This window comes from Porites lutea, chromosome 2 (genome assembly GCF_958299795.1).
Source record: "Porites lutea chromosome 2, jaPorLute2.1, whole genome shotgun sequence".
Lineage (NCBI taxonomy): Eukaryota > Metazoa > Cnidaria > Anthozoa > Scleractinia > Poritidae > Porites > Porites lutea.
The window spans coordinates 27,854,631-27,875,217 of record NC_133202.1 but is presented as its reverse complement, the minus strand read 5'-3'; the positions used below and the strand labels follow the sequence as shown (position 1 = coordinate 27,875,217).

The window sequence follows — 20,587 nt, the reverse complement described above, 5'->3', positions numbered from 1 at the left end:
GTGTATCTACTCTACCTTATCAAAATGAGAGAGGATAAGATTATCACAGTACAGACAAATGCAAGTGTGTATGGGCATCTGGTACAATTCAGCAAAATCTAAATTTACAAATTTGCCACTTTAGCATTTCCAGTTCTATGGCAACTATGCAGAAGGGTCCGTTCTTTTTTTAGAGAGAATGTACAATGGCAAGAATTTCAGTTCTGCTTATGCAGTAATCTTGAGAACAAAGAGAGCATCATCTAGCATATAATAGTCCTGATACAGGTCACCCTCGCATAAATAAGGAACTCTTGTAAACTGCTCAACAGTAAAGCCGCACGGTTCAAATACGTCTTTAACCAGGCTGTTGACTTGCTCTTCCCATGTGCTTCCATTTACCGTTATTATCTCACTTGGTTTTATGATCTTTGTACCTGTAATTAATGTAAAGGTGATCTCAATGATATGCTCTCAAAATTGTTGATAAATTGCCCTCAATTGGGGGAACTTCGAAGAACAAGAAATCCACACCCCTCCCCGCCATTCTCCATTGGGGTGTTTGGGGTGTTTTTTCTACAGGTAGCTGGAACAGTGGCACAACATTCCAAGGAGGGGGTAGGGGATGGAGAGCTTTATTTCGCTCTTTCACATTGGCAAAACGTCACAGAGGTCCTTTAGGGTGAAGTGTCTTAACTAATGTTGTCGCTGATTTTTGCTGTACTGTGGTTTGAGCAAAGTTTACTAATGCGCTATTTATTATTGGGGGAGGCATGCTTGGAAAGAAGGGTACAAGTGCCTTCTGATTTACTATATATTAGACTACCCATCCAGATATCTAGCCTGCTTTTTCTTGTACATGAAGGTAAAATTAATTTTGTCCAGGCATCAAGAATGGATCTTTTGTCCAAGAGCCCCTTCCATTTTTGTTCATGGAATTGTCAGTCAAAGGACGGGTATCAACTATTATCATACTTGCATAAGTTTGTGTGAAGTGAACAAAGTACAGCTCATGGTCAAAATAAAATTTAAACCAAGGATAACATTGAACCACAACATTTAAACATTGTATGTGGACCAACCTGATTCAACACAAGGTTTAAAGGGCAGTACGACAGCCACAAGCAGGCGACCAGTAACTGGGTGAAGAGTGCGCTTGATGTCAGCAAGAAGTGTTAGCGGCTTATCACATCTATCCAACAGGTTAAGACAGGCAACAACATCAAATTTGAAGTCAACGTTTGCCCATTCAGTTTCATCTAATAATCTACAGAAAACGAGACAGTGCTAAGAAATAAATAACAATTATTCACGGAAGTGGAGGTGACTAGTGGTGGAGATTTACTGAGCCATCAAGTGGGGAGGTAAACATCTACCACTAGCACCTACAATACAGACACAGTCACACTGCTAAAAATATGGACGCCTTTCTCTTACAGACAGTTCTCTTCAGATGGTAAAATAAAATAATACCAAATTTCATATAGTTCCTGTCTCTACTACACAGACACTTCTCCATAAACAGACGCTTGGGTCTTTAATTACACATTATCAGTATGGAATGTTTTTGGACCAAAACACAATCAACTCTCTCACAAAATGTCTCCAAGGCAGGGAGTGATGAGGAGTAGCTGTAAACACAGGCAAATTCTTTGACCTAAGAATGATTTTCGTTGATCTTGCATTGTATATTCCCTTCAGCTTGTTTTGCAGGCATTAATTAAAAATAGTTTTTTTCTTCATTTTTGAGAATTCAAATCCTTCAATTTTATGTGCACTAAATTTCTACAAAGTATTACTACTTATGAAAGAGAAACTTAGGGGAGTTTTGATCTTGAAATTGACCACTAGAAAGTCAAATGATTACATCATGATTGTAGTAACCATTTCAACATTAAGTCTTAAATATTTCTGGAATCAAGTATTGTTGCTTCTATCAAACTAAAGCCCCCAGAATCCAAAAAATTCTCGTGCCTATCACGCTACCACAGAATCTGCCACTTGGGCAACTCAGCTTCAAAAAATACCAACTTTCACTTACTTTGGCACTTGAATGCAGGTTTGGCTTGACTTTTTCGCCAAACCATTCCCTGAGTGCAGAATTCAGTAAAGGAATATGAAAAAGAAAGAAGTTTGACAAGCTTACTTGAATCCTCGACTGCTGAGTCTCCATCTCATGGATGGAGATTGCTCTGTAACATAAACGTCATCAAAGTGCTGTTTCATAACACTTGTTACTTTGCCATCACCAGCTCCCAAGTCCAACAGACGTGCAGCTTTCCATGTTCCATCTACACCCATAAGGTTTTGAAACTGGGCATTGGAGAACACAAACATCGATCCACGATCCAAAATGCTACATGGATATAAAAAAAGTTTTCAATAAATAAGGTTCTGTTTAAGTGCAAAGCGGTGAAAAAAATATGTTGTCATCTTATAAGAATGTACATTGTAAGTTGTTCCCTGTGGACAAAGCCTCTTTTCCCTGGTATTCCATGGGTGTCTATTTTCCTCCCACCAGTTGAATACCAGGGAAAAGAGGTCCCACCTCTTAAGAGGGAAGCTAAGTTAAAATGGATGTCAAAAAGCATTTTTAACCAGGGATATATCAATATGATGTTATTTTCCTTCAGCCTGTAGACTACTAGTTTCCCTGGAAAATGACGTCTGAGAAACAAGCACAAAAATTCCATACAAACAACTCATCACTATCCATATCTGGGTGGTGCTTTAAATTCGTCGTGCCGTGTGGGAAATTAATTTGCTTCAACTAATAAATTTTTTATCTAAGCCTTAAATATTTTAAAACAAGCCAACAATATTATCAGGGATCAGATGAGAAATGGCATTTGATGGGTGGGTAATATGAAAAAAGACTGCATTGTTTTTCAGCTGGAAAAAACACATTGACGTCTGGGTATTTTCCCTGGCTCCTGGCTATTATCTACATCCCTGATTATACAGGTCAGTGAGGCAAGAATAAATTTTTCTCGGGCTATTCAGCCTGCAACAGTGCAGTAAGACATGTTACTCAAAACCTTGATAATGATTATTTACGGGGGCCAACTGATATCTGCATGTATCCACTTCTGATTGGCCATGCAGATGGTTACTCTTTTTGTGACAGGATTTCTTGTGCAGTTGATCAAGAAAATTACCATAATTCCCTAGGTAATGATGTCAGCAAAATACTGCAGAATAAATTTGAGGACAAGCATTCAAAGCCTTTTACAAGTAACAGAATGTAAGAATGTTGATCAAGTTGATTCAGTAATATTGCTTGAGTGTCACATACATGTGTATCTCACAGTAGTTATTATGATATGAGCAATATACTGTAGACTGGGGTAAGTCCAGGGTTTGAGCTAGGATTTGATCACTGGGGAACAATTTGTCCCCTTGGCTAAAATTTTAGGGGACATTTTCTTTTTTAGGGGGACAGAAATTTGTACACCCTTCTGCTGATGCAAAGGGTTTGTCTTCTTAGCAGGGCTTCTGATAGGTCTCGGAAGAAAAAGTCAAATTTCGCGGGATTTTTAGGGACAAATTCGCGAAAAAATCGGCCGATTTCGCGGGAGTTTTCGGGGCAAACTTCACCGAAAAGCAATCGGTAAAAAACGGCCGATTTTGTGGTTATTTTCAAGGCAAATTTCGCTAGAAATCGATCGGTTTTGCGCTGATCAGATCAGCCTTTTTAACGTTTTTCTAACAGAGGTCATCATTTGCTCTTTCAACAAAAATATGCTCCAGAAATGAACCAATACAATGGCAAAGCCTTTAACATCATGGCTAGTGCCCAGTTTTTTGCAACATAATCTGTTTGCACGTTTCATTGACGGAGTTCCAAGATACTTTTGCAAGTTTACGGCAAGTAAATAGCCCGTATAGCTGAAATAAGTTTCAAATATGTTGTACAGACATGTATTTGATAACATTTCTACCGAATTTCGCGGCTCCGCGACCGCGCAAAATATCAGAAGTCCTGTCTTAGATTTCCGACAAAAATAGCAGTAGAGCGTGACTGAAACGTAACTTTAGAATGAACTTTAAACGTGCGATAAAATATACTTTCCACGTTCTGTTTCAGCTTGCAATTTCTGTACTGAAATAAATCTTTTCGTGTGTGCTTCCTTTCGAGGTTTTTTCCTAAATTTTGAAGGGACAAATTGTCCCCTTGGCCATTTTTTAAAGGGACAATTCCAATTGCAGGGCAGGATTGGCGTAATGGCGCAGCCTGGCTCAAACCCTGTAAGTCTAAATATTGGCTGGGGTAAACTATATGTTTGGAACCACAGAATGAAAATTTATCAGAAGGGTCCTTTTTGGAGTAAGAGAACTAAAATCAATAGAGATTGAAAATACAATAAATTATACTTTAACTATAACAAGGATTTCCTAGGTTAATCTAGATAATAAATAATAAATTTATTAATAAGAAGAAAATGCTTACCCATTGACTGTAGTTACAGAGAAGAAATAACCAAAAAATCCTTTAAAAAAAAGATGTCCAACTTGTGAGAGCACCGAATCAGCTTTTTGATGGCAGTTCTGCAGGAAGGCTTCAGTTTCTTTATCCAGGGTGCTCTCTACAAACTTTGCTTGCAATTCTTCTGAGAGTGAAGAGTTAATGCACTTGTACCACTAAAAAGAAAAAAACAAACAAACAACACATAATAATTTGGTTAATTGGGGCTGGTTTGATTTGTAAGCATTTTTCTTCACAAAGAAATTTTCTGTACATGCAATAGCAACATTTTGCAAATCTGATCTTTATTTAGTCTAGGTGTGGCTTCCTTTGAAGCAGTGTTCAGGGCTCGAAATATTGACCGGTCAAAGGACAATGTTCAGACTGAAGGAGAGTTGACTAATCAATCTTTTGTCTTGATGGTCATGTTCATCGGTCACATTCGATCATATTGAAAATCAAATCAATTAAAATTTCCATGCCGTTCAGTTGTTTCAGTTATTATCAGTATGCAGTGAGTCACTGTGTATTGTGGAGCTTTGATCTGAAATTCTGGGTGAAATGCACGTAAACCGTTGTTTACAATTCGCTCATATCTGCCCCACCTCCAACAAGATTCTAACAGCAGTTGCACAATATAACATGATCGGAAAGATCAAATATCAAAGACTGTCAGTTAGAGGTAAAGATTTGGGTAGAAATAAAAAAATGTACTGTATGTGATCGATTGTGCAAGAAATATTTTCAGAAAGGGGCCTGGAAAACCAGTGGGGTGTTTACAGTCTGCACTCACTGATGTTGTATCTATATCTTGGTTTTCCTCCTCAGCTACTTGCAGTCGTTCTAATAACAATCTCCCAGTTCTACTTCTCACATATTGACTGGCCCACATGTATTTATGTCCAAAAACAGACAGTACTGCAGAAAATAATCAACAAAAAGTTAGCACTTTCATTAATCCTGTAATTAAAAATAAGGGTGCTTTCCAAAAGTCAGAATTGGCCAGCCGGACCATGGCTGGACCAGACATTTTGGCAATGAAAAAGGCTTTTTCCAAGAGGTTTTGCTGAAAAAACATCTCCTTTGTGCATAATATTTCAGATTTGACTGATCTGAATGGATAGTTTTGGTTAAAATTGATATTCTCATTTCGATGGGAATGGGCTGGCCAGTCAGTACTGACAAAATAATGGAAGGCGCCCAAGTTGTCACTTTAAATGCTAATGGTTAGGCAGGGGTTGACATTAACGGCTGCCCACTTGCCCCTGGCAACTAAAAATTGCATCCAGGCAACTAAGTTTAGGATCCTAGTTGCCCGATTGAGCAACTGCAGTTTAACGAATGCTTTCTTTCACTGATTGACTTGCACTTCCCTAAATCCATCCCCTCCACAAAATATTTAACAAAAACACTATTAAAATATTAAGTTATAGTTGCAACTCCAAGGCCAAAACTCTCATATCTAATCACAACAAATCAGAATTGAACAAACGCAAGCAAACAGATGTAAATTACAATAATTATTATTGTAATTTTTGAAATCCCAACACCTGCCCCATGGACAAAAACAGGGTATAACAATTACATCAAACAGAGATATCCACACTAACTGCCAAGGAAACATTTATCTGACTATGTGGCACAACATTTCAACTAAGACACAGAAACCACATAATGAATGTTACAAACATGCAACGGAACTAAGCAAATATATTTGGAACTTGAAAGATAAGAATGTGAAATATACCATCAAATGGCGCAAGGTAAAGCAAGCAAAATTGTATACAAATGTCACCAAGAAATGAAATTTGTGCTTGTGGGACTGAGAAATACTTTGTAATTTGTAAACCAGAAAAGTCTACCCTAATAGAAATGAACTAATCTCAGTTAATTTGCAGACACTCAAAGAAATTTCTACTAAACACTGCTCTAATTTGATTATTTGACATGACCTTTATAAGCATCACTTGATTAGCAGTATGACGCACAATGCACCATACCACATGCCACGCTTAGTATTCTATTGTTCTGTTTTCCCTTTTTCTAAGTTTAGGATCCTAGTTGCCGGATCATACAACTGCAATTTCTGTGAAAGTTGTAGGTTAAAATGTCTCAGTATTTTTGTATCAAGTCTATCTTTTAAACTATCAAAATTTTTGTATTTATATTATTTGTGAATGTATGTATTTATGTGAGTCATACATGCAACTGTGTAAATTAAAGAGAGATTGAAATATCATCTTGAATTTTTGTTTTTTTTGTTTGTTCACTGGAAGTTAGCCTGAGAATCATAAGTTTTAGGCGCCCGTTCAGGCTCCCTGTTTGAAATTTTGGTCGCCTGAGGGTAAATCATGGGTGTCTCTGGTGACCGGGCACCCGTTAGGCAGCAGCCTCGTGAGTTCAAACCTATTTCGATTTGGCACATAGTAATGAAGTAATCGGATGAAATTCAGGCCAATTATTGGCCTGAATTTCATCCGATTACTTCGAGCCATCATTACTCTCTCAATTCAGGCGTTGCTGAGAGGAGAATATGACTCAAAGCAATTGGATGAAATTCAGGCTTTGGGTGAATGTGAACAAATTTTTGTTTAGAATATTATCCTCATTTATCCTCTGCTAACTTTGAATATGAATATTAAGGAAAGTTAATAAAAAGGTACCTGTTTTGCGGATATAGCTTGATTTAATTTGTTTGTACCGAATGTTTTGGGCAACTAATATTCTTCTTCGGGCAACTAGATCATGAGGCTTTGTTGCCCAAAGGGCAACCAACTTAAAAAGTTAATGTTGACCAATGGTTAGGTTTCATTTACTGTTAGGTTTGTTACCATAGATTTGTAAAATGACAAGGGAAGGTGATAAAATTAAAAGGGAAAGGTGGTTCTGGAGGATGGAATTTAATGCAGACCAGTCAACAACGTGGACTACCTGGACTACCCTGAGAACCTATTTTCTTAAAAATCAACAAGATTTTGCAAATCACCAATACAATGAAAAAAAGATACTTTGATACTTCTCCACCTCAGGTTCCAGCAAACCCTACAGGGGCAATTACTTAAATAGCACTAACAGATGTGAGACTAAAAGATGAATATGTTGTGGTTCAATTTTATCCTTGGTTAAGGTGGCTCCGTAATTAATACAAGAGCATTTTGCTGTGACAAATTTTCCGTCATAACTTTTTCGATTTTAACGCGATGGCTGCGAAACTTTGCAAAGAACAACAGATATCATTCGGCAATAATACGAAATATTCCGATTTCATTGATCGTAAATATTTCTTGAGAAATTAGCGCTTAAAAGGACCCTACTGTTCAAAGAAAATCGTGTCTAGTAAAAAAATTTGCTGATATTTTTTACAGAAATTTCTGGTATCAGCTTTAATTGATATAATAAATATACCAGAGGAATTTCAGAAAAATCGTTGGAGCAGAAGTCCGTAACTAAATGTTGCTCAAAATTCAGCTGTGAAATTGTTTTGGAATTTCAAAAATAAATTACTATCAGGAAGAAGGAGACACCAGTTTCAATTTTAGCTAATTTTCGGGACAAGTAAATTCAATGTTTGCTAATTCTGAAAAAAGAAGCCGATCGCCTATCGTGCTATTCTTTGAAAGGTACTTTTCAGTTTTAGAAGCACTATAAATTGCTCAAAACCTTGCTCTGACGTCGAATGACTTGTTCCTCGACATTTTTAAAATATCCCTCGGCAGTTTTGGTTCAAACTCCTGCTACATACATTTTGATGTATTGCAATGCATCCTCAACGGCGTTTCCTGCTGTACGTTGTTTCCAATTCAGGAAAAAGGTATTGGGGTTGTAAGCTACCTTGTATCGAAGCTCAGATAGAACTGTCCAGCACCTTTGTTTATGACCAGAAAATGAGCACGAGCAGCAGCTCTGCAAGGAATTCGCACCTCAGCCAGGGGGGACGAATGACAATGATGCCCACGTCTGTGAACCGATCTGCATAAACATGTATTGTAGAGCAAACATAATAATCAAGAAAAAACTACCCATTCATTGAAGGGAGGAGTGACAAAAATTTCTGGTATTTATTCACGGGCAGTATTTTTGCGATAATTTTATTTTGCACTGTGATGTTATTCAGTTCACAGGCACGGTCATCATTGTCGTTCGTCCCCCCTGGGTGAGGTGCGAATTCCTCGCAGAACTGCCGCTCGTGCTCTTTTTGTAGTCATAAACAAAGGTGCTGGACAGCTCTATCTGAGCTCTGATACGAGGTAGCGTCCAATCTCAATACTTTTTTCCTGAGTTGGAAGCAACGAACAGTAGTAAAAGTCGTTGAAAATGCATTGCAATACATCAAAATGTATGCAGCAGGAGTTTGAGCCAAAACTGCCGAGGGATATTTTAAAACTGTCGAAGAACAAGTCATTCTACTTCAGAGCAAGGTTTGGAGCAATTTATAGTGCTTCTAAAACTAAAAAGTACCTTTTAAAGAATAGCACGATAGGTAATCGGCTTTTGTTTTAAGAATTAGCAATCACTGAATTTACTTGTCCCGAAAATTCAAACTGGTGGCTCCTTCTACCTGATAGTAATTTATTTTTGAAATTCCAAAACAATTTCACAGCTGAATTTTGAGCAACTTTTAGTTACGGACTTCTGCTCCAACGATTTTTCTGAAATTCCTCTGGGATATTTATTATATCAATTAAAGCCGATACCAGAAATTTCTGTAAAAAATATCAGCAAATTTTTTTACTAGACGCGATTTTCTTTGAACAGTAGGGTCCTTTTAAGCGCTAATTTCTCAAGAAATATTTACGATCAATGAAATCGGAATATTTCGTATTATTGCCGAATGATATCTGTTGTTCTTTGCAAAGTTTCGCAGCCATCGCGTTAAAATCGAAAAAGTTATGACGGAAAATTTGTCACAGCAAAATGCTCTTGTATTAATTACGGAGCCACCTTAATATACTTTATTTTCCTTTGTTTTTGGGTATGGTAATGTATGACAATGAGTTTGAAACAAAGGAAAATAAAATGTTAACCAAGGATTGAACCACAACATTGCAGTTTACTTCATTTGTATTTTGATCAACAGCAATAGTCCAATATACAGCTACTGGTGAAAACAAGGCTAGCTTTGAACCCTTCTTGCTCTATTATGTAAATCATGTTCTCCTTATGCAAACTAGTATTTTTTAAAAAAGGAAAGAGGTTTTCATCTGACAAGGTCAACTTCAGCCTCACATCCACTTATATAAATGATAGAGCCAGCTGTAAAATGGTCTACTTAGAGCTAGTACAACCAAAAAAGGGCCTTAAACCTTCACGCAGTTTCTTATTAATGGTTCAATATTATATATTGATCCTACTTGAAACATAATGAGGTTCTAGTATACATCTACAGCTGTAAGATGTACGAGATCTTTCATAACTTTCCACAGGACATTTACCCTTTTAGAGGTTAGAGACACAAAATCTTCGACCACTAGAAAGAGACCTAACTGAGGTGAATCTTATTTATTAATTATTGTTCTTGACAAAAAGGATAAAGTTGTAGAACAAGTTTTAATAATAAAATTTGTTCTCCAACTTTAATTTTATGTAAGACTGTTTTTGAGGAAATCTATAAGGTTTTCTATTCTATACAACACTGGAAGCATACCTGAGAAAAGAAGACTGAATATGACCGTGAAATACAGCTCGCAAAGTTAAAAAGAGAGCATCAATTCACTCTGATAAAGCGCCATGTTGTACACTTTTTACTGAATTGAGCTTGGTTACCAAGCAGAAAAAGGCCGGTTATTCTGTCATGTTACTCTATATCCTTCATGTAAGCCATGTTGCCATGGGAGCTGGAAAGCCCTGTTTAAAAATGAAAACAAGGCATACGGCATTTATTTTTGATAAAGAGCAAAATATCAAGAAGGGAAAGATAATTAATTAAGTTAAGGCCTTATTTAAATAATGCTTGCTGTTACAAGGCGGGCTCCGGGCTACCAAGTATCTGACAAAAAACCGCTGACCAGCTTTTTGACATTTTCCTTATCCAGCCCTTAGCCATCCATGCAGCCAAATTGGGCGTTTATGAAATGCAATACACTGCGATTGGAGGGATACTGTTACTCGCTGGATCATAGATCGTGTTGGCCTTTCAGCTTTGTAATGCTGTCATCCTATTTTAGTTCAAATCCACGCCATTGACCCTAGCGTAGAGGTCTAGGTATGGTATTTAAGTACGGGCAAAAGTGCACTGAGCAAATTCAATCGCAAGCTCAAAAGTGTCTCGGCGAATCTACGAAATTCGACCAAGTTGTCATTAAAAGACAACCACGATGTTATCAAATCTCCTATTCAGCCCTCATACTTCTTGTTATTGGAGTGATCTTAGTAGTTTTATGTCGTCGATACATCAAAGACGTGCTGGAATGGTTACAGAACTTGGACGAGTGGGTCGGGGCCCTTCTGTTTGTAATCATGTTCACAGTTGTTTCTTTTCCCGTGACATGGGGTTACATCATTTTAAACGTAGCAGCTGGCTATTTGTATGGATTTATGCTTGGATTCTTTATTGTTGTGGTTTCTGTAGCGTGTGGCCTGTCGAGTGCGTTCATCGTTTGTAGGCGATATTTACGAGATTTTGTACGCTCTAAACTGGAATCCGACAGTCTAAAAGCTATTATGCGTGTAGTCGAAGGGAAGCGTGGATTTAAAGTCATCGCCCTTACAAGACTCACGCCTGTACCGTTTGGATTGCAAAATGGACTCTTTGCGGTAAGACATTACTACTTTTCCTGTATTCCATTCATGTGATTTGTAGTAATATCGAGTATCACTATCACATATCACATCATACTACACTAGCAAAAATATTGTAAAAAGTCAGAGAAGTTGTTGATTATGGTTTTTGTTTGAAACTTAATGTGTAAGAGCCACAGAACCCTAATTCTTACCGTCTAGTTGTTGTTGCTTATTTTTTTATTTATTTTTCCACCGTTATTTATTTACAAAGTGCAAACGTACTTGCTTATTGATGTACATGTACTTGAGCCATGAGTAGTGTGGGCTGCAGGTACTATTGTTACAATATTTTTATTCATGTGTGCATAATTTGACAGTTAAGTCACCTTCAAATATAGGCTTCTATGAAATAAATTTAAATCACCTAGCATTGGGAGATTCAGGGAAGGGGTTAGCATGAGGGAAGAGTGGGAGAGGGTGCTGGGCCATGGTGCTGAATATTTAGATTTTTATTTAAGGTTATACCTGTACTTATACAGCTTGGAACCTTTTCATAATGAAGGGCTAAGGGACTGGCTAAATTTGTTCGCTATAGTGAGGTTTCATTATGTAGAGGTTCTTTTTCATATGTTTTACTATTACTAGGGTAAAGAAAACCATCGGTTTATTAGGAGGACTTCGTGATATAGAGGCTCATTTCAACAAGGTTCCACTCTGTGTACATATTGAGTGGAGATATAATTAACAGTATAGTATAATTAATTTTGTGTTTTTATTCTTTCCTCTAGGTCACTAATGTTCATACCCCTAAATATGTAATTTCATCTATTGTTGGACTTCTTCCCACTCAAGCGTTAAACACATACATGGGATCTACATTCCGTTCATTAGAGGATGTTGTTCAAGATCGCTCAGGAGGTTACATCATGCTCTTTGTTCAATTTATTATTAGTATACTGTTAATGACCTATGTGATTCGCCGTGCGAGGAAAGAGTTAAATAAGACATGTGATGAGATGGAGCCCGATATTGAAGCAAATGGTCATGTAGTGACAGCCTTGCCAGAGCAGTTTCAACCTTTGGTAACAAAGAATTTTGGAAGAGGCTTTGATGAAGAAACACAGATGGGAGAAAAGGTGTTTATAGACAACAAAATGAAGAAAGGGCACCAGAGGTCCAAATCTGCTTCCGCCGTGTTAACTATGATCAGTGAAGTAAACAAAGGTGCCCAGACCCCATAATAATAAATTATGCTCTTTTTTACATGTATTGGTTACCACTCTCACTTTCTTCAACACTTGACGCGGATGTTCATGGCAAACACCAAATTCAATTTTAGTACCTTTTTCTTAGATTTTATTAAGGAATCTCACCATATGAGTTTTTTCCTTTCTTAAGATTCCTGGTGTGCCCAATAAATATTGGTAAAATTCGATAATAGACAAAATCAATGTAATCGATTTTATTGATACATGTAGTTTATTGATTTCGGAAATCAAAGAAAATCGAAGGTTTAAAGAGTTGTGAGTATCAATTTTCATTGATTTTGATCAATTTTAAATCGATTTTCATCAATTTTCATCGATTATATCAATTCTAAATTGTAATTGTTTCAGATACGCTTGAGGTATTTCTCTTCCTGAAAAAAGATCTGTTGTTTAATTGCTGCTTTTCATCTGAATGTGTCAAAAATACAAAAACTTGATTGAAAGTGTGTTGAAAACTCTCTTCAAAAAGTCTGATCGGTGGAGATCCATGATTTAATAGTGGACAATGCCCTCTAAATAGCCCCCTATAATCTACGAGAACAGACTGATTCATTGAACAAGGTTTATTGAAAGTATGGATTCCAACTGAAACCAAGTAATCTGGCCACTTTCTTCACTTTTTCGACGTACAGACTAAATATGTAACAGAAAATTTCACCTCTTCGTGGTTCTCCGGAAATTCTACTGAAACTGGTATCCAACTCTCTGGACATTCGCTGCCTTTTTTCATTTTGTTTCATCGAGAAACAGTGATTAGAATTCTGTGCTAAGAATTCATAAATTGCTCATATGTTTAAGCTGATAAAAAGTCAATAAAATCAATACTGTTAAGAGGACTTGATTGGTTTCCGGTGATCAATTTTCATCAATTTGGCACACCAGGTAAGTTTAGATTTTGTCATTACTTATGCACATTATGGCAGGCTCTGATTGGTGGAAAATGTTAGGTTCAATGAAATGTTTGAACCTGAAGAGCTGTAGGTAATGTTACCTAATTTTAAACAAACTCATCTGTCTAGGAAACAAACAATTTTGTTATTTAAAAAAATGAGTGGCATATTTCAATACCACTTACTTATATGATATATTAACTAAATAATATACAACAATCCCTCAAACAGCAGAGGTATTACCTCGCGCTATGAACTGTCCCTGAGAGGGATAGAAATAATATTTATGAAATTTCCATAAAGATTCAAAAGTAATATTTGTGAATAAAAGACAATTCTTAGTTAGGGATTTGTTTACATTTTAATATAGCAGGAGCCCATAATCTGGAGCAAGCAGCTTCCATGTACTCGTGTCACGGCGTTTTAATGGACCAGTTTATTTTTAGAATGGCTTTGGCATGAGTTTAAAATAAAGATTCTTTAAAATATCTTTAAAATATCTTTCTTTAAAATATCTTTAAAGTCCCACAAACCAATCATCAAAACCTACAGACCTAAAAAATGATAATTTTTGCCTTTTAATGACATTAGGTTTTCCTTTTTGATATCTTAAGCTGTCATGCAGCGTTCACACTTGGTGCATGGTGCAGGTGCACAGAAGTGGGCACCGGGTCCCAGTGTGCACACAATTTTTGTAAGTTCCAAGCAGTCCACTACTTTATTCTCGCTGCTAAGCGCATGTTTCAAAATGGTGTCTGACAGGGCAAATTGGTACACAGGCTCTGGTTCCTGAGCACCAAGTGTGAACAGCTCTTTATACTTCAAATGTGTTCATGGACATGGTGGAGATTAAAATGTGTCTAAAAATAAACCGGTTCGTAAAAACGTCATGACATAGGCCTAGTATGTATGGGAGTTGCATGCTCCAGGTTATGGGCTCCTGAATAATATAGGCAGGGCTTCTGGGAATTGCGGCATGTTTTTTCCTTTATTTTGTTACAAATTTAGTAATATTTTCTACATACCAGTTTCGTCTTGAGTCTAAAAATGCTGCAAAATGGGATGCCATGTTGACTCCCTGGCATTCCAAAACAGTGAATAGCCAGTGATATTGTAAGTTACAGGGACCAATCAAAATGCACAAAAATTGCTATCCACTGATTTTGTAAATTCTAATAATAATTATTATTCAAGGCTAATGCAGGAGTGTAGGATTTTTGCAGGAATGTGTGAGTTTTCTGACTGCTGTGTATAACCTTAACTTGCAGCAGGACATTAATCAGGGTCTCAATAGAGTTCTATTAAAGTGTAGCCTCCCCGCAGACGTTCTTTGGGGTTCGTTCGTCACGCATTCATTTCTCCCCCATGGAGAGAGGCTAATTAAAGTGATGATGTCATGAAAATTAAATTTTTGAAATTATGGAATTCGTCGGGGTAATTTGAAAGAACATTACTTCTGAAAGGCCTACTTGCCAAAAGCTAGCATTTTGGGGCAAATTGTCTTAGAGATGCTAGTCCCGGTTTGTTCTGATGACTCCATACAAATCCTTAGTTCTAAAATTGATTTGGTTCCTAATGTTATGAACTGAGTCAGATTTACAAGGATTCGTATGGAGTCATCAGAGCATAACTGGGCTAATATCTGAATCTAATTTCAGAATGCCTGACACTTTTTCTTTGTTACTTTGTTTGATTACCTAAATGTATTTATATTACATTGGTGAAGCTAATGAAATAAAATAAATAAATAAGACAATTTTCCCTGGAATGCTAATATCTGGCAAGTTGGCCATTTGGATGTTGTTCTTTCCTAATATCCCGACAAATCCCTTAATTTCACAAATTTACTTTTTACGACATCACATTTTAGGACTCTATAGCTTCTGAAAATAACGGCAGATTATGTGACTTGTTGTGATTCATAATACCCACCCGTGCTAACATTTTATTACTTAATCGCCACAAGTAAGGAAATCCAGGAGAGTCTTGGATTCTGGATTCCATGCTGTCGATACCAGGTACTGGATTCCAGTATTTGTCAGTACAAGTTGGATTCTGGATTCCAATCGTTAGTGCGATTCCAGATTCCAAAACTCAGGATTCCGAATTCCATAAGCAAAATTTTCCCGTGTTGTGGATTCCACAAACCAAAATTCCCATATTCCAGAATCCAGATTCCCTTTCAATAGGGCAAACTTAAGTGGACCTTATGTGCAGATGCAGCAACAAGCAAAGAAACTTTGTCCTGCTGATGAAAGGTTATCCAATAAAAGAATAAAATTGAAAATTTGAATAACTTAAACAGCAAACTATCTATCATTCATAGTAACAAGCTATAAAAACAAGAGAATGAGCTGAACATTTTCTGCCTTTTTTAAATGGATTAGTCTTATTACAAATTAATTTTCCAATCCTACACCCCTGCCGCGATGCCTTGACAACAAAAATAGTAAATTTTTATTTTGAAGGAATATAATGATGTTACTGAGCCAAAATGCTCGTGAATTATTGTACAATATAGGTTCTGTTATTCTTATTGACCTATTTAAGGCAATGTGATTGCTTGCTTTTGCTTGTTTGAAAACTGTGATAAAGTGTGGTGACTAAACTCATTTTAGAGGTTCAGTACTTTGTAAGTTATGGTCGTTTTAATTCCCTGTTATTTTTGCTTAGTGCTCTAAGCCAATCAAATTGCAGATATTTCTCACATAGTCGTATAACGGAATATTATACTACCACATGAGAAATTTCTGCAATTTGATTGGCTTTGAGCAGTGGTGTTTCAGCTTAATTTCTCACACTCATTAATAATTCATTAAGAAAATACAAAGGAAATTAATGTTCAATGAGTGTTTGGAAATCGGATGAAACACTGCTTAGTATTTGCATCCTTAATTTCTCCTTCAAAAATGATTTTGTTTGAGAAGAAATATCAAACATTCGACACAGTGTTTCATCACCAGATGAAACACCTCGAAGTTCGTCAAGAATACTGCGCTGCGCGTCGTATTTTCAACTCTCTTCTCGGTGTTTCATCTGGTGATGAAACACTGCATCTCATGTTTGATATATTACTTGAAATACCCACATGTAAAAATTACAAACCTTTTGCGGGTAGTAGTATAAACAAATAATAGCATGATTTGTACGTGATATTTGGCATAAATACCACTAGTGATATTTCAAAATTGTCTCAAATTTCACTCGCCTAACGGCTCGTGAAATTACGTATAACAATTTCGAAATATCACTCGTGGTATTTATGCCAAATATCACTACAAATTATGCTATTACCTATACAAATACAGGAGCGAAGATCAAAACACTGTCCAAAATAAACCCCCGCCCCCACCCCACAAAGAAAAGTTTGAAAAGCGAAGGCCTTGACTCTCCGAACTTGTTTCGGAGTGCTTGCTTCACGATTTCCCTTAACTGGTCTTAACTGGACTGCGAACAAGAGGGGATAATGCTCTCTTCATAAGGAATGTACCGTGTGGCAAGAAACATTTGCGGGAATTTATTTTTGCGGACTGGCTTTGATAAAATTTATTGCCAACTTTGAAAGTGATTTGTTTTAAACGAACGAAGATATTGCTCTCCTGGAAGTTGCGAAGACGTTTGCCAGTTACGATATGGTGCATAATAAAACGTCTGTACATTTTCGCCACTTTGCGGAGCATATCTTCGCTCGCTTAATTAAGAAGTATCACTTCAAACTTGGCAAATTACTACAAGAATGTAAGGTGCTCTATCCAATGATTTCAACGGATTTTCCCCAACTTGTCTGTGTTAAAAGTTGAAAAATCGTGGAAAGGTTCATTTCTCAGCTATCCGTAAAGAAGTGCAGAATTTGTCTCCCAACAGCTAAAATTTTGGCTGATTTTAAGCATGATCAGTTGACCTCATCATCACCCTTGCTCACCGTAGTAGAAATCGTCAAAAATCGGCCAAAATGAAGCAAATCATCATTAAATGGTAGTCACGATACACGTGAACACAAGGTGAGGCGCTCAGATCACATGAGATCAGGTCTATCTATAGAGAGCAACACTGATGTTTTTGCGCTCCTGTGATCCATGGGTGTGAACGTTGTCCGATTATGATCTCTAATCGGTCAAAAGGTCTTCTTCGACAGATTGGAGCTCGAGTGGACTTTCTTCCGAAAGCTTAGTACTATTCCACACTTCTCATCCTCTTCCCTCAAAGTTACCGACCCAGCCTCCGCCCCCCCCCCCACCCCCCCTTACCGGAATGGTCAGTTCCGGGTTCTTTCCCCCTTCCGAAAAAAGCCGGGTATTTTTCCCATACCCTTTAGCCTGCATAGCAAGCGTTTCCTCGCGAGGTTCGTCTAGAAAGATGGGACAAGAGCATAAAAAAATGAATGACGGGGGAGGGGGAGGGGAACGAAGGAACCCCTCCCCCTCCCCCTTCAACCTTTTTTTTGCTTCCGCTCTAATTCGCGCAATAACTCGATTGGAAACGCTTGCCACGCAGGCTACATACCCTTGGTCTAAGAAATATTCTGTAGATCAAAAGTGCCAACACAGCGACCCGTCCCCCCCCAAAAAAAAAAAAATTCCATAGGGGGAGGGTTGTAGATATTCAATAGTGAATAGCCAACACCAAGGAAGTGAAATCCTTTCCACGCGCTTTAACCGACTCTAGTTCCGCGGCCGCCACAAATTTCCCAGTTCAAATTTTTCTCTCTTCATCATGGACGACATGGCATGGGAGCACATTTACCACGAAGAACTCCAAGGTTTTGTAGATGAGAATGGCGTTTCAAACATTGAAGAATTTTTTAAAAACAAGCTGGAACGTTGGCGAGACGTGGAGGTGAACATAGCAATCTCTGGCAGCTCCGGAGCTGGAAAATCAAGTTTTATCAACACGATACGAGAGTAAGTAAAAATGGCGAAGCATTTTGAAATGGATTTCCTATCAAATTTTAATTTGTGTCACTGTCTGCTGTAGACTCAAACTTTATTCATAGGCGCCGCGGTTCGAATTCATAAACACCATGTGGCTTTCAGTATTTTTAAAATATTAAAAGCTTTTTCTAGTCTGGCATTGAATATCTAGAGATAGCAAAACGTTTTTCATGTGATTGCTCTTCTGTGTCGGATTCTTTGATCAATTTGTTTTTCTACGATTTTTGTACTTTCACTTTTACTGTTTACTACCAATATTGAAGACTGAGCCGGAAGTTGTTGCATCGAAACAACTGTTTGCAGGCTTATCAGGCATTGCAGGGCAATGAGCGCGTGGTTTTAGTTTCGGAAATTTAGAATAAAAATAAGTCATTGAGTCAATCTCAGTGTGTTATAGCCGTTTTACCCATGGGCAAATGGCTGTTGTCCATAGGGAAGCAACGTTTTGTACGGACGGTCTAGTTCTCCGAAGTATAATTGCCTCGAGGAATTTTTCCATGAATTCGTTTATATGTAAAAAAGAACTAGCAAAATAATTTCTCATGATGACAGTCTCCGAGGTAAGTTCTATGTGTAATAAGAACAAAGCCAAGGAGGCTCAACCAATCACGAGAAAGAGAAATGGACCAATACCACATTATTATTGCTAGCGCTCATAACCGGTTGGGGGGGTACGTATCGTGAGATTATAGAAGGAATACGCTCAGGAACAGAAGGGGGGGTATGGAAAATCGATAAACTAATTTGCGTGGAACTGCCATTTTACACCCAACCGCCTTTTTCTAAAACCCTCAGTCTATTTTGTACATAATGACAAAAACAGTTCGGTTTAATTACATCCACGTCTTGCAAGCTAGTATATCACCACAAATACAACCCTACTCCTACCCTGAATTTATGATATCCCCTCGAATCGAATCATGCTAAATTCAGGCTAAGATATTACCCTTGATAAAATTTCACCGTTTTGCGTTATCAATCGAAAAAATCTCTTGATTTCTAACGATTTTTATCGATTTCGATTTTTACCTCTTGGCTACTCCGGGCTGTAACTACACCCTGAACTACACCGACGTTATTGTGAAAGGGAGACGGGTCAAAATATCGTGAAAAACTGTGCGCCTACAAGCCTGGCCAATAGAAATTTACTGCTTGCGTGAATCCAGTTTTCATTATTTGATGAACTGATGTGGTATCTTCTCGAAATAAATCGATGAAAGACACGAGTTTGTCATTGATTTTACCGATTGATCGATAGAATCGATATCAATCAATTCAGATTTACTGATTTTTATTGATTGATGAATTAACTGACCAATTTCTATCGATTGACTACACCGGATATTCTGACTCAATATTCTGTGTAATTTTCCGCATGAGCGGATTTGAAACCTCCCTCCTCCCCCTCCCCAGGAGTTCACTCTGTCAACAAGAACAGTCCTATTCAGGACTACATTCATCCGGACGATCATACTCAACCTACTTTGGCCACAATAGGATTCTATTTGATTAAAAACGCGTATGTATAAATCGAGGTAATGTGAAGGAAAACAACTGAGTTATGAATTTTAGAGAGAAATGAATAGTCTTGTAAATTGAACCTGCCATTTAGTTACTTAATAATCATATTTTTTCTCAAATTTGTTATTAAAAAACCTGGATTGCACTAACAGTTAGTACATTTGACACAATAACACGAAACTAACCCTTACCCAGAAACGCCTGCTTGCTACTCAGGCTACCACGCGGCCTTCACATAAGAGCAATGCAGTGAGACAGGGTGCATAAGTAGTTCCAGGCACCAGTTTTTTTAACTCTTCTTTGTTTGTTTGTTTTTTTCAGGCTTAGAGACTTCGACGAAAAGGCAGCCAAGGTTGGCGTCACCGAGTGCAGCCAAGAACCAACACCATATGATCACCCAGACAATCCTAAAATCAAGTTCTGGGATTTGCCTGGTATGGGGACTCCAAACTTCCCTGTGGACACGTACTGCGATCAAGTGCAAATAGACAAGTACCACGCCTTTCTCATATTCACCGACACCCGATTCCGCGAGAACGACTTGAAACTGGCAGAGAAAATTAGCTCGATTGACAAGAAGTTTTTCTTCATTCGCACCAAAATTGATGAAAATGTCCGCGCCGAGAAGCGGTCAAAGCCCCCAGGATCATTTAACGAAGAATCCATGCTTAAGGAAATCCGAGCAGACTGTTCGAAAAACCTGGGTCACCTGAAGAGCAACACTGAGGATATATTTTTGATAAGCAACCATCATCCTGCAAAGTGGGAATTCGATCGACTGAGAAAAGCCATTCTGGATGTGCTACCGAGGTA

The 20,587-nt window shown here is 37.7% G+C and overlaps 3 protein-coding genes across 3 annotated transcripts in view; 2 read left to right on the top strand and 1 right to left on the bottom strand.

Annotated features, from left to right (window-relative positions):
• Positions 1–99: 99 nt before the first annotated feature.
• LOC140928189 (protein-L-histidine N-pros-methyltransferase-like) lies at positions 100–10,195 on the bottom strand. The gene is made up of 6 exons (XM_073377902.1): positions 10,089–10,195; positions 5,238–5,362; positions 4,430–4,620; positions 2,126–2,335; positions 1,062–1,246; positions 100–416 (listed from the first exon to the last, which is right to left on the bottom strand). Exons 2-6 carry the CDS (start codon positions 5,334–5,336, stop codon positions 208–210), a joined length of 894 nt encoding a protein of 297 aa, XP_073234003.1. The 5' UTR covers positions 5,337–5,362; positions 10,089–10,195; the 3' UTR covers positions 100–207.
• Positions 10,196–10,499: 304 nt separating this feature from the next.
• Positions 10,500–12,502, top strand: LOC140926796 (transmembrane protein 64-like). Its single transcript, XM_073376487.1, has 2 exons — positions 10,500–11,197; positions 11,953–12,502. Exons 1-2 carry the CDS (start codon positions 10,649–10,651, stop codon positions 12,403–12,405), a joined length of 1,002 nt encoding a protein of 333 aa, XP_073232588.1. The 5' UTR covers positions 10,500–10,648; the 3' UTR covers positions 12,406–12,502.
• Positions 12,503–18,000: 5,498 nt separating this feature from the next.
• LOC140926795 (interferon-inducible GTPase 5-like) overlaps positions 18,001–20,587 on the top strand; it is a 3,116-nt gene continuing 529 nt past the window's right edge. The window contains exons 1-2 of the mRNA XM_073376486.1: positions 18,001–18,223; positions 20,096–20,587. The exon at positions 20,096–20,587 is cut by the window's right edge and continues 529 nt beyond it. Of these exons, the coding sequence (XP_073232587.1) occupies positions 18,036–18,223; positions 20,096–20,587 (680 nt within the window). The 5' untranslated portion in view covers positions 18,001–18,035. The remainder of the gene's footprint in view (positions 18,224–20,095) is intronic.

Bases quoted from the DNA above. Each gene is read 5' to 3' on its own strand.
- LOC140928189 (XM_073377902.1), bottom strand. From the start codon at position 5,336: ATGTGGGCCAGTCAATATGTGAGAAGTAGAACTGGGAGATTGTTATTA. The intron at 1,247-2,125 runs GTAAGCTTGTCA...CGTTTTCTGTAG, and splicing joins CTCAGCAGTCGAGGATTCAA to ATTATTAGATGAAACTGAAT. The intron at 417-1,061 runs GTTGGTCCACAT...CATTAATTACAG, and splicing joins TAAACCTTGTGTTGAATCAG to GTACAAAGATCATAAAACCA.
- LOC140926796 (XM_073376487.1), top strand. From the start codon at position 10,649: ATGGTATTTAAGTACGGGCAAAAGTGCACTGAGCAAATTCAATCGCAA. The intron at 11,198-11,952 runs GTAAGACATTAC...TCTTTCCTCTAG, and splicing joins TGCAAAATGGACTCTTTGCG to GTCACTAATGTTCATACCCC.